This window comes from Salminus brasiliensis, chromosome 15, assembly GCF_030463535.1.
Source record: "Salminus brasiliensis chromosome 15, fSalBra1.hap2, whole genome shotgun sequence".
Lineage (NCBI taxonomy): Eukaryota > Metazoa > Chordata > Actinopteri > Characiformes > Bryconidae > Salminus > Salminus brasiliensis.
The window spans coordinates 33,426,718-33,439,003 of NC_132892.1; the positions used below are offsets into that span (position 1 = coordinate 33,426,718).

A 12,286-nucleotide genomic window follows, 5' to 3' on the forward strand; every position below is an offset into this window, starting at 1 on the left:
CTGAGACAGTTCCTTTAAAATGTTACAGTGTAAACAAATGAAACTGAGAGGTGGATTTTTGTGATCTACTCTAAAACACCTTCTTATGGTATCTTCCTATAGAGTGAACAACCTTGAGGACATCACTATCAGTATCACCAGGATGGCCACAACAAACCAGAGAGAAGAAGTAGAGATGTTATCTGAGCTCAAATGAGGAACTTTTAGATGCAAGCTTTAGATTATTCTAATAATTTTCTGATTTAAGCCTGTCTGCACTTTTAAACCCAAATCTCCAAATCTCTTTAAATCCAAATCTTCGATATGAACTTACATGTATGGCTGTAAGTGATAACAAAGGTGGATTTGGAATGCTGTGCTGTTAATGTCATAGGAAAGCTTTTAGAGTGTAAAATGAATAAATGTTTGAGGGCTTTAAACTTGTTGCTGTAAATGTGATTAAAAAGCAATTTCAGGATTTTATACATGTGCAGGAATTGCTGACGCAACACAGACATGCAGAAATCAAGTGATTTGATCTAAAACTATCAGTGAAATTTTATTACCTGAACCTGGACTTATTACAGACCCATTACATTTAAACCTGTTGGTCCCAAGATAGAACAGTCTAACAGGCTGAGTGGTGACATCACCTAAAAGGTTCTGCCTCTTGCAACTGTGGCACAAATCTTCTGAGCTTTTTAATTTCTTTACGGAAATGAATTATAATTATTAAAACTATAATTTTTAAGCAAACTCTGCACTGGAGGTTTTCTTTTTTGTTATGTCCATTGTGATGTGTTTCTTCCTTGTCCAATGTTGCACAGAGAACTGTTTGAAAACAAGGGCCTGGAAGGACACATCAGTTGTGTTCTCCAAATCACTCAAAACATAAATACAAAAGGACTTTTTAGAATGGCCTTCAATGACATAGTGGTCAAGAAATGCAATCTTCCTCAGCTGCAGCCTAGTAGCTATTCTCTCAATTCTTCTTCGAGTACATGGCAGAAAGGTTCTGTGTATTTGGCATAACAGCACCAGTTGAAATGTTAAAAATTTCTTGAGCCACAATTTTAGTTGGTTACATCAAAATGATCTACTACATCTACTAATACATCTACTACTACTAATGCTGATAATAATAATAATAATAATAATAATAATACAAGTAAAATAAAAAAAAAGTGTGGAATTAGTTTACAGTGTAGAAATCCTGGCTGGCTGGACCATGTGGATCCCTTCATCACCAAAATTTACCCATCCTCTAATCATCATCTACTTCCAAGCCACAAAATACACCATGCCACAAAGAAACCATCATAACATCACATTACATTACACATTACTGCTTCCTCTAGCAGCAAGAGAAAAGGATTAACTGCTTAAAGTCCTGTATGCTAAGAGAGACAATGGTCTATATGGCATCTCTAAATTAGATGAAGACATCATAGTGAGAAGGTTCTAAGGCAAAGCACATCTCTCTCTCTAGGTAAAATGTCACATGTGTCCTGTTAGAGAACCTGGGTCTTTCCACAATGAGTGGCAGTTTGTAGCTAAATGTGTTAACCACATGCATGTCAGAACTTTAGTGCTGTCACAGCCTTGTTGCTGTGTGTCGAAACTTAACAGTAAGAACATTTCTTTAATGAACCATGAGACTGATTGTGGAGATTAAGTGCAGTTTTATATTATTCAGTGATGTGAGTGGAAGTTATCTTAAGAATGGGAAAGAAGATCTCTTTAAGATCTTAATCTTTTGCTCTGATCAGAATGCAACAGTCTACAGTCATTTCAAATGCTGTGTCCTATAGGCTGTTAAACAAAGACTTGCCGAACACCATGTTGCAGAAGTACACCTATATTCCAGCTGTTTGTGATTTCAGTAAAGAATTGGTTGGCTTTTTTAATCTGCACTCAAATGTTGCCCAATGTTACCAGGGCTTTACTGCAGTCTTCTTGACCTGGTTTGAGTTCTTCTACTTCAGTAAATAAAAGACATGGTTGGGTTGAGGTTAAGCAACTGACTGGACATTCAAATTATTCTCTTTAATATGTTCATTGACTGCTTTGGTGGTATGCATTGAGTCATTGTCAATTAGCACTGCAAAGCACCGTCCTATAAGTTTTGCAACATTTGACTGAAGCAAAAAGCAGAAAATCTTAATGATAAAGGGAATTTGGGAAAGAGCAACACTGTAGAGAATGTACAGAAACATAGATCTAAAGTTTTCTATAGAAACTGGAAGCTTTTATATGTTCTTACAATAGTATGTAGACAGTGTCTGTTTGTCTGATATTGTGTAGGCTGTGAAGTCACAGACAATGGCTCCTCCTCTTCATCTGGTGTTTCTGCTCATAGTTGTGGGTGAGTCAGCAGATCCTACTGTAACACCATCACTACACCAGCTCCCTTTATTACCCCTCACAAACCTCTTTCATCATTACTGTAGTGATACACGGCTTAACTGATCATTAATCTGTTCTTGACTAGAACTAGAGCTGTTCAGAGCTGCTGATTCCTGCTTCTCTCCGACCCCCTCCCTCACCCTGCTGCAAGACTCTCAGAGCTCTTCTCTCTTTGTGGTTTCTCTCAGAATCAGCTCAGTGTTGTTCAGTAGCTGCTGGAGTTAGAGAGGAGAGAGGTGAAGCTGTAAGCTACAGTAACTCTGACTGTCTGATGGGCTCCAGCCTCTGTAATCAGATCTTTACTGCATCATATGTTTCAGGAGCCTCTGGATCAGAGTGGAGTGTGAAATACAACCAGCAGGAAATCTGTGCTTTAAAAGGATCCACAGTGTTTATGAATGGCACCTTTACACTCCCAGAACATCTTACAGTGAATAAGACATTCTGGATCATAGATCCAGTTAAGGATTGGAAGTTAACTGATCTGAGTAAAGACTCTGATTACTCAGGCAGGGTCGAGTATTTTACTGATAAACAGAAACACTTCTCCCTCAAACTGAGTAATGTAACGAAGGAGGATGAACATGAGTTCTGCTTCAGAATTAAAACAAATGGAGACATACAAAAATATCTAGGAAGACCTGGTGTTAAACTCAGTGTTACAGGTAGATAAAATCACAACACATTTCATTGAACTTCTCTAGTAATTTATATATATGAATGAGAGAGCTTTGATCATGTTCAAATTTCGATGTTTTTAAACACAACTCAGCTATCACATCCTTATTATATATTTAAAAGTGGTATTGTGAAAAACAAGGTCAAATTAAACAGATTTGTGAAGGTGATGGTATGAAGGTGCACAGTTTCTGATTATTTGCAGCTTTGCTTTGACGGTTCTCTCATTGTCCCAGAGCTCCACGTGGAATCTCCTAGAGAAGTGACAGAGGGAGAATCAGCAGATCTGACGTGTAAAACCACCTGCAGTCTGACTGATCCAACATTCATCTGGTACAAAAATAGACGTCCTTTAACCACAAAGACCATGAAGAACAACCAGCTCCACCTGCAGACAGTCAGCAGTGAGGATGCAGGCAGTTATAGCTGTGCTGTAAGAGGATCTGAACATCTCCCCTCTACTGCTCAAACTCTCAGAGTCAGATGTGAGTAAAGTCCACATTCTTCACTAAACTCTGGGAATGGTTGAACTACACAGTGATATATGATATTAGCAAAAGACGCTAAAGTCATATCTGTCTCTAGATCCTCCAAAGAGTGTCTCCGTGTCCATCAGTCCCTCTGGTGAAATAGTGGAGGGCAGTTCAGTGACTCTGACCTGCAGCAGTGATGCAAACCCACCTGTGCAGATCTACACCTGGTTTAAAGAAGGTGGAAGCTCACCTGTAGAATCTGGACACACTTACAGCATCATCAACATCACTGCTGACCACACTGGACTGTACTACTGTGAAGCTTTGAATGCAGTTGGAGCTAAGAATGGAAGTGTGAGGATCAGTGTTTAGAGTAGGTGGTGAATAATAGTGTAAATAGTTCCAGTCTTTAAATAATGACACAGTAAAATGATGAAGATGATCTTCTTCCTCAGCAGCTCAGAGTAGGTCTGCAGTTTGGATTGCAGTGGGAGGAGGAGGAGGCCTTCTTTTGATCACGGTCTTGTTCTGCATTCACAGGTCAGAACAGTTCAGCTCTAACTCTTCTCTCAGTAAACCACAACATTCATAAATCACATATAGTAAATCTAACATGGTTTTATTTGGTGTACCTTAATCACAGGATGAAGAAGAGAGCTGTTGGAAATGAAGGCACTGCACCAGATCAGGTAAGCTTACCACATCATTAATAAGTACCTACAATAATGAGGGTCACCAGAAGGTGGCAGTCCTGTACAGCATTGTTTCTTAGTGCTGTTCCTGTGGATCCAATGCCCTGCACCGCCTCACCTACCCTATGATGTAACACATCTGATCCAGGTCTCTACTTCATGAGCTGGATCAGATGTGTTGGGTCAGGGGATACTAGAGAAGGTGCAGTTCAGTGGGTCTCCAGCAGAAGAATTAAAACACTGCTTTTGTAAAACACTGTAATACCACACTTTATCCTCTAGATGGCAGTGTACCTGTAAGGTTTGTGGGATGTAGATGTGAAAAGGTGAGAGAGTGCTTTCCAAGGTGCTGTTCTAAGAGCTGACCTGCAGAGCTCTGACCTGCAGAGCATGATCAGAATGATTGACCTCCTTCAGTAAAAGTGTTTACAGTGAACCTGTTTGATGAGTGTAGATAATGAACTCCTTCAGTCTGATCACTTCACCTTCTCTAACCGTCCCCTGAACAGAAAGCTGACGACACCTACACAGCTCTGAACCCTCAGTCCAGGTCCACTGACGACACCTACACAGCTCTGAACCTTCAGTCCAGAACCACTGTCAGAGAGAATCCAACACTGATCCTGGATTTTGATCACATCTGCAGCAGAGAGAGAGAGAGAGAGAGATATTTAGATGTGAGATTATTGTAGTAATATTATAGTATTACCTTTTATTAACTCATGTTTACTTGTTTTAAGTGAATCTATCTACTAAAAGAATCTTATTGTCATAAATCCTTTTTTAATTCTCCATAAATCTCAGCTTTGGTCAAGAAATAAAGTTCGTAACCAGCAAAATGATCTGCCAGTAAAATAAAATACTTCCAGTAGATAAAATGGCTTAAAGCATGTAAAATAAACTTATAATAATCTTAAAACAATGTAAAATGATGAATTTCAGATGTATTATTATTATTATTATTATTATTTTTATTACATATTGTTTTTATTTATTGTTTTATTATATTTTATTATATTCATTTGTTATTAATTCTTAATATTATTTTTCTCCACATTTCTGATATAAACATGTGTGAGGTTCTGCAGGATCTTTTATAAGCTGTTGGGTCTGAATGAGCTGTTCCTCCTGGGTTCAACCTGAATTTATTCTTTATTTTATACTGAAAATATTAAGTATTTATCTATTTCTGTTTAAACATTAAAAGTTATAATTCAAATTCTCTCTCCTCCATAAACGGTTCAACCATCCCTGCTATTAAAGAGAAAACCTACTGAAATCCTGCAGGTGACCCACGTCTCTTATAGACAACACTAAACCTGTTCTTTCCTTAAATCCCTCAGTTTCACTGATCACCGACTTAAAGCCACTAATTTCACACAGCAGAAGAACAGCGTCCCCCTCCTGTCAGTCCCCAAACTGCAGACAGAGACAGTCCCACCAGTGAAGACGTCACACCTCAGTATTGCTTAAAGAGACAGTACAGACACTACCCAGACCCCTGAATGAAGACGACAGTACAGCAATAACAGCAGATATATGACTTTAATGATCATCAGGTTTGGTGGAAATGTTTATAAAGTAATAATTTCACCTTTAATGAGTTTAGATCTTCTACATCCAGTTCACTGATGGTAAGAAGATGCTGCTGCTGGGCTTGATTTCAGAGCTACAGAGGAACTGACACGTTTTACAGGCCGTCAACTGAAATGTGTGAAAAGACTTCTTTTCCTAAATGAGAACATATAAATGTGTGAGATGCTGATCTGTGAAGCTCTGCTAGAACTGAGATCTTTCTGATTAGAGTCTGATGATGTTCTTTAGTCAGGTTTAGTGTTGTTATACATGTACCCCTGAGCCTCCCACCTTTACAGTTTCTCACTGCAAGTAAGACTCAGGCTGGTCAAACACCAAATTAACTTTTTAATAAAAAATGAAGAGCATGTTTGACAGATGCAGCTTTCAGTTCTCATAATTGAGAAATCTGAACATGATCATCAGCAACCTCTGACCCATAAGGGAGCATGAGCTTTAGTGTGTTTTTAGCACCAATCAGGAACTGTCTGGCCTTATCTGATCATGCTAATGAGACAGATTCTGAGTAATCAGGCAAAACATAAGATGTAGTCAGTGATAATGGAGCAGAAGTCACAACCACATGCCTTCTACCAGTTTAAACTGGAAGATCCGCCTCCAATTCTCTGCATTTTATCTGTGAGTTTAGGAGATGAACATCGCTTAATTAAGGTAGGAAAACACTCTCTGTGCTTCTAGAATTAATAAGTGATGAATTTATTATTTATTAATGGGGAAATTTACTAGGTTAATAAGTGGAGTTGAGCTGTTGGTCTTTAGTGGAAATGTCTACTATAAAACTTCTATTGAGAGACACTCTGGTAGTCAAGTGCACTGATAAAGAGCAAGCCAGACACAGTAATACATTTTAGATTTAGCTGATGTTGCAAATAACAGAAGTCACTTAAGACACTGTTTCCAGTATGTGTAGAGATGTGGACTTCATCAATAGTGGCTAGCTCTCACTGTCAGTTATTTCTATGCTTCAAAGCAATCCTCGGTTATAGCCCCTGATCCCTCAGGTCATACCAGATCATCATGACAGGGTAAGAACTTTGTCTGTTCCCTGTTATAAACACTGTAATTGTTCTCTAAATGGCCTATTTTTAAGGTTTTGTCTATTTCACTATTAAACTAGCTGGTATGTTTGGTGATGTTTGCTTAACGTATCCAAGTGCAGGATAAACATCTATCATCCCTCTGCTGGGATGAAGAGTGAGGTCAGTGATTCCCAACCCTGGTCCTAGAGGACACCCTGCCCTGAACGATTTAGGGTTTTTCCTGTTGTAACAAACCATCTTTCACTCATTAAAAAGCTTGTTATTAAACTGATTAGCCAGATCAGGTGTGTTGGGAACAGAGTAATCGCTGAAATTTGCAGGGTAGGAGGTCATCCACGACCAGGGATGTGAACCAGGTGCAATTCTAAATGGTTTGTAAATGTTATTAATGGACTTAATCCCATTTCAGTGTTTACTATGGACATTGTATCATAGGACTGGCCACTTCTATAAAGTGTGGGATCTTCACATTACCTCCTATGGGCAAAGTCGGAGAGGGCAAAGAAGGTGTGTGTTAGGCATGTAAATTCCTTGAGGATCTGTTAAAATGTGGGTCTGATATTTTCATTCTTATACCATTACTTAAGAATCTTGTTCCAGAACTGATCAGGCTGTTAGACATATGGACTTTTTTTCCTTGAGTGTTACCAGTAATTACATTCTGAAGTAAAGCCTCTGCATTTATGTTTATAAAGGCATGTCTTAATTAGACTTTGATTATATCACCCACATCCTAGATGTTGTAAAGTGGGACAATGTAAAACTAGCTGTAATTCACAAATAGCAATTTATATCTTAAATAAAAGCTAAAGGTCAGTACTTCATCCATTTCTTAATTTCTTCATTCTTCATTACTAAATCCCCTGTGATGGTGTACAGAAGCAAAAATGTAAAAATAAAAGTGTCACTGTCCAAATACTTGTACTTGACTGTATATGTAACAAAAGTATTTAATATGTAATTGTTTCGCATTTTGTTTACAAAGGATTTTGCAATGTTTGCTTTAATTGGGTGGTTTTCAGCCTCGTAGCATGGCATAGTATAGCCTACTATAGCCCACATTATTAATTTAAACCAAGATAAACACAGATCTCCATTTTGGGGCAACATTACAAATTTTAAACACAACTTTTAAACATATACACATGCAGTAAAATGGGAGTGTTTAATTGTACTGCAATGTAAATCTTGATGTAAAACTTCTCATGTCTCACAGTGTGGCGAAGATATGCCACAAAAAAAGTGAACCACATGTACTTCAACATTGTAAAACCTCAGAGCTGTCACTTGTTGTTCCCACGCTGTAGATGGCCCTCAGTAAAGAGAGGTGAGAGACTGATTTTAAAACATTTTAGTTTTTGATCAGAGTCAAATATTCCGGGTAAATATGTCTTGTATATTTATAACATATGAACTGCATCACATATAAAATATCATCTTCGAATAAAACAAACTTACAAAAAAAAAGTATTTACACAGCCTCTACTTGTTTAATATTTTATAGGCTGTGAATTCATTGATAATGGCTCCTCCTCTTCCTCTGGTGTTTCTGCTCATGGTTGTGGGTGAGTCAGCAGATCCTACTGTAACACCATCACTACACCAGCTCCCTTTGTTTCCCCTCACAAACCTCTTTTATCATTACTGAAGAGATACAGTGCTTAACTGATCATTAAGCTGTTCTTGACTAGAACTAGAGCTGTTCAGAGCTGCTGATTCCTGCTTCTCTCCGACCCCCTCCCTCACCCTGCTGCAAGACTCTCAGAGCTCTTCTCTCTTTGTGGTTTCTCTCAGAATCAGCTCAGTGTTGTTCAGTAGCTGCTGGAGTTAGAGAGGAGAGAGGTGAAGCTGTAAGCTACAGTAACTCTGACTGTCTGATGGGCTCCAGCCTCTGTGGAGAACTCTGAGGATTCTGAGACTGTATTTATGTAGCAGTGTGATTTATTCTACATAGTAAATTTTTGCTATACAGACAATTTAATAGGACAAACTGTAATAGAACTGTTATTTTAGTGATTATTCAATAATTATGTTTTTGTTAATCAGGATATTTAAAGATTGTGTAGTGTTTTTCTTCATCTCCCTTTATTTCCTACATTCTGCATTAAGAAAACCATTTTTTGTCTGAGTCTTTTTTTAATAAATATGAAAAAAGCTAAATTTTGTACTCATTATTTATTTCCATCTAAACATTATGAGATATAAATCAAATGTTTTCTCCTCCATGAAAGGATCTTCCGTCCCTGCCATCATTGAGTATCCCTGCTTAAATCCCACAGGTGACCCACATTTCTTATATAAGGTACCAAACCTGTTATTTCCTCAAATCTCTCAGCTTCACAGATCAATGAGTTAAAGCCACTAATTTCACACAGCAAATAAACAGCGCCCTCCTCCTGTCAGTCCCCAAACTGCAGTCAGAGACAGTCCCAGCAGTGATGACACCACACCTCACTACTGCTTAAAGAGACAGTACAGACACTACCCAGACTCCTGAATGCAGACAACAGTACAGCAATAATACAAAAATAGACCTATCGGTGTTCTCTGTGGGTGGGATTTTCATTCTGATTGGTTTGTGTTTGTGCTCAGTAGAACTATCAGTTTTGTGGTTGGGTTCTTGGTGCTACTTCTCTGAAGTGAATTTTTGCAGAGTGGAAAACTCTGATGGTTCAGGCTCTGATGCTTCTGTAAAGATTAACCTTGTGGGATAAAACAATCTGGAATATTGAACTATTTGTTCCTACCTTTAGATTTCATTGGTCAGAAGAAGGGAGTTGTTCAGTAATTCAGTAATAGAGCTGGAGCTGCAGTAAGAACATTTCTTTCTTTAAAAGAGTTTTAATGAACCATCAAACTCATTATGGACACCAAGTATAGTTTGATAGTATTCAGTGATGTGGGTGGAAGTTATTTGAAGAATAGGAAAAACATTAAGCTCAAAAATCAGGGTTTACTCTGATCAGGAAGTAAAAGCCTGGGCAACCTTAGTCACGGCTGACATCGCTGTTCGCAAATGTTGTGTCATACAGGCTGTTAAAAACAATAATGGGTCTTAAATAGAGTCTTGTGCAACTCCATATTTACACAGACTGACCCAGTGTTCTGTTAGGAAAGAACTGGTTGATAGTTTCCAAAACTGGACTCACCTTTGCCTCTTTACTCTACCTCAATGAAGCAGTCGAGATGTGATTGGCCAGGGCTTTACTGTGGCCTTCTTGGGTGCTGCTTGTTTGTGGGTCATTATGATATTTTTAATGTCAGGAAGTAAAACAATGCTTCATTGGATTGAGGCCAGTTGAGATGGGGGTGACTGACTTGCACCTTTTAAGAACATTCAATTTATTAAGGCCTAAAGATGTTCAAACGATGCTGGTTAAAATAAACATCATATTCTTCGCTTTTTTGAGGAAATCATAATTGTAAAGGTAGTATAAATGATATAAAAACAACTAATTGTGTAATAAAATGTGCATAACTATGTAATTAAAGGGTAGTTATGGAAGTTTTTTTTTAATACACTGATCATTAAGCTGTTCTTGACTAGAACTAGAGCTGTTCAGAGCTGCTGATTCCGACCCCCTCCCTCACCCTCACCTTGTGGTTTCTCTCAGAATCAGCTCAGTATTGTTCAATAGCTGCTGGACTTAGAGAGGAGAGAAGTAAAGCTCTTCATCACAGGATGAAGAAGAGAGCTGTTGGAAATGAAGGCACTGCACCAAATCAGGTACGTTTACCACATCATTAATAAATACATACAATAATGATAAATAAACAATAATGGTATTTTCCTTTACAGCAGTGTTTCTTAGCACTGTTCCTTTGGATCCAATGTCCTGCACAGCTTCACCTACCCTATGATGAACACATGTAAGGTTTGTGGGATGTACATGTGAAAAGGTGAGAGTGCTTTCCAAGGTCCTGTTCTAAGAGATGACCTGCAGAGCTTCTGTTTACATCATGCTAATGAGACAGATTCTGAGTAATCAGGCAAAACATAAGATGTAGTCAGTGATAATGGAGCAGAAGTCACAACCACATGCTTTCTGCCAGTTTAAACTGGAAGATCCTCCTCCAATTCTCTGCATTTTGTCTGTGAGTTCAGGAGATGAACATCGCTTAATGAAGGTAGGAAAACACTCTCTGTGCTTCTAGAATTAATAAGTGATGATTTTATTATAAATTATTTATTATAAATTTATATTTATTATAAAACCTCTATTGAGAAACACTCTGGTAGTCAAGTGCACTGATAAAGAGCAAGCCAGACACAGTAATACATTTTAGATTTAGCTGATGTTGCAAATAACAGAAGTCACTGAAGACACTGTTTCCAGTATGTGTGGAGATGTGGACTTCATCAATAGTGGCTAGCTCTCACTGTCAGTTATTTCTATGCTTCAAAGCAATCCTCGGTTATAGCCCCTGATCCCTCAGGTCATACCAGATCATCATGACAGGGTGAGACCTTTGCCATGTCTGTTCCCTGTTATAAATACTTTAGTTGTGCTCTAAGTGCCCTATTTTTAAGGTTTTGTCTATTTCACTGTTAAACTAGCTGGTCTGTTTGGTGATGTTTGCTTAACGTATCCAAGTGCAGGATACACATCCATCATCCCTCTGCTGGGATGAAGAGTGAGGTCAGTAATTCCGAACCCTGGTCCTGAAGGACACCCTGCCCTGAACGATTTAGGGGTTTTCCTGTTGTAAAAAAACATCTTTCACTCATTAAAAGCTTGTTACTAAGCTGGTTAGCCAGATCAGGTGTGTTGGGAACAGAGTAATCACTAAAATATGCAGGGTAGGAGGTCATCCATGACCAGGGATGTGAACCAGTCGCAATTCTAAATGGTTTGTAAATGTTATTAATGGACTCAATCCCATATCAGTGTTTACTATGGACATTGGATCATAGGACTGGCCACTTCTATAAAGTGTGGGAGCTTCACATTACCTACTATGGGCAAAGTCGGAGATGGCAAAGAAGTGTTTGGCGTGTAAATTCCTTGAGGATCTGTTAAAATGTGATTAGACTTTGATTATATAACACCCACATCCTAGATGTTGTAAAGTGGGACACTGTAAAACTAGCTGTAATTCACAAATAGCAATTTAATATCTTTAAATATTTTGAATAAAAGCTAAAGGTCAGTACTTCATCCACTTCTTAATTTCTTCACTCTTCATTACTAAATTACCTGTGATGGTGTACAGAAGCAAAAATGTAAAAATAAAAGTGTCACTGTACAAATACTTGTACTTGACTGTATATGTAACAAAAGTATTTAATATGTAATTGTTTCGCATTTTGTTTACAAAGGATTTTGCAATGTTTGCTTTAATTGGGTGGTTTTCAGCCTCGTTGCATGGCATAGTATAGCCTACTATAGCCCACATTATTAAATGATACCAAGATAAACAC

General features: G+C 38.1%; 2 protein-coding genes across 2 annotated transcripts in view; one reads left to right on the forward strand and one right to left on the reverse strand.

The window, feature by feature from the left end:
- Window positions 1-12,286, reverse strand: part of LOC140535569 (hemicentin-1-like) — a 195,170-nt gene that overhangs the window by 74,743 nt on the left and 108,141 nt on the right. The gene's annotated exons all lie outside the window — the stretch shown is intronic.
- Window positions 1-12,286, forward strand: part of LOC140536240 (sialoadhesin-like) — a 38,702-nt gene that overhangs the window by 21,179 nt on the left and 5,237 nt on the right. The window contains exons 12-15 of the mRNA XM_072657963.1: window positions 2,574-3,050; window positions 3,300-3,548; window positions 3,649-3,852; window positions 4,077-4,085. Coding sequence (XP_072514064.1) covers window positions 2,574-3,050; window positions 3,300-3,548; window positions 3,649-3,852; window positions 4,077-4,085 — 939 coding nt within the window. The remainder of the gene's footprint in view (window positions 1-2,573; window positions 3,051-3,299; window positions 3,549-3,648; window positions 3,853-4,076; window positions 4,086-12,286) is intronic.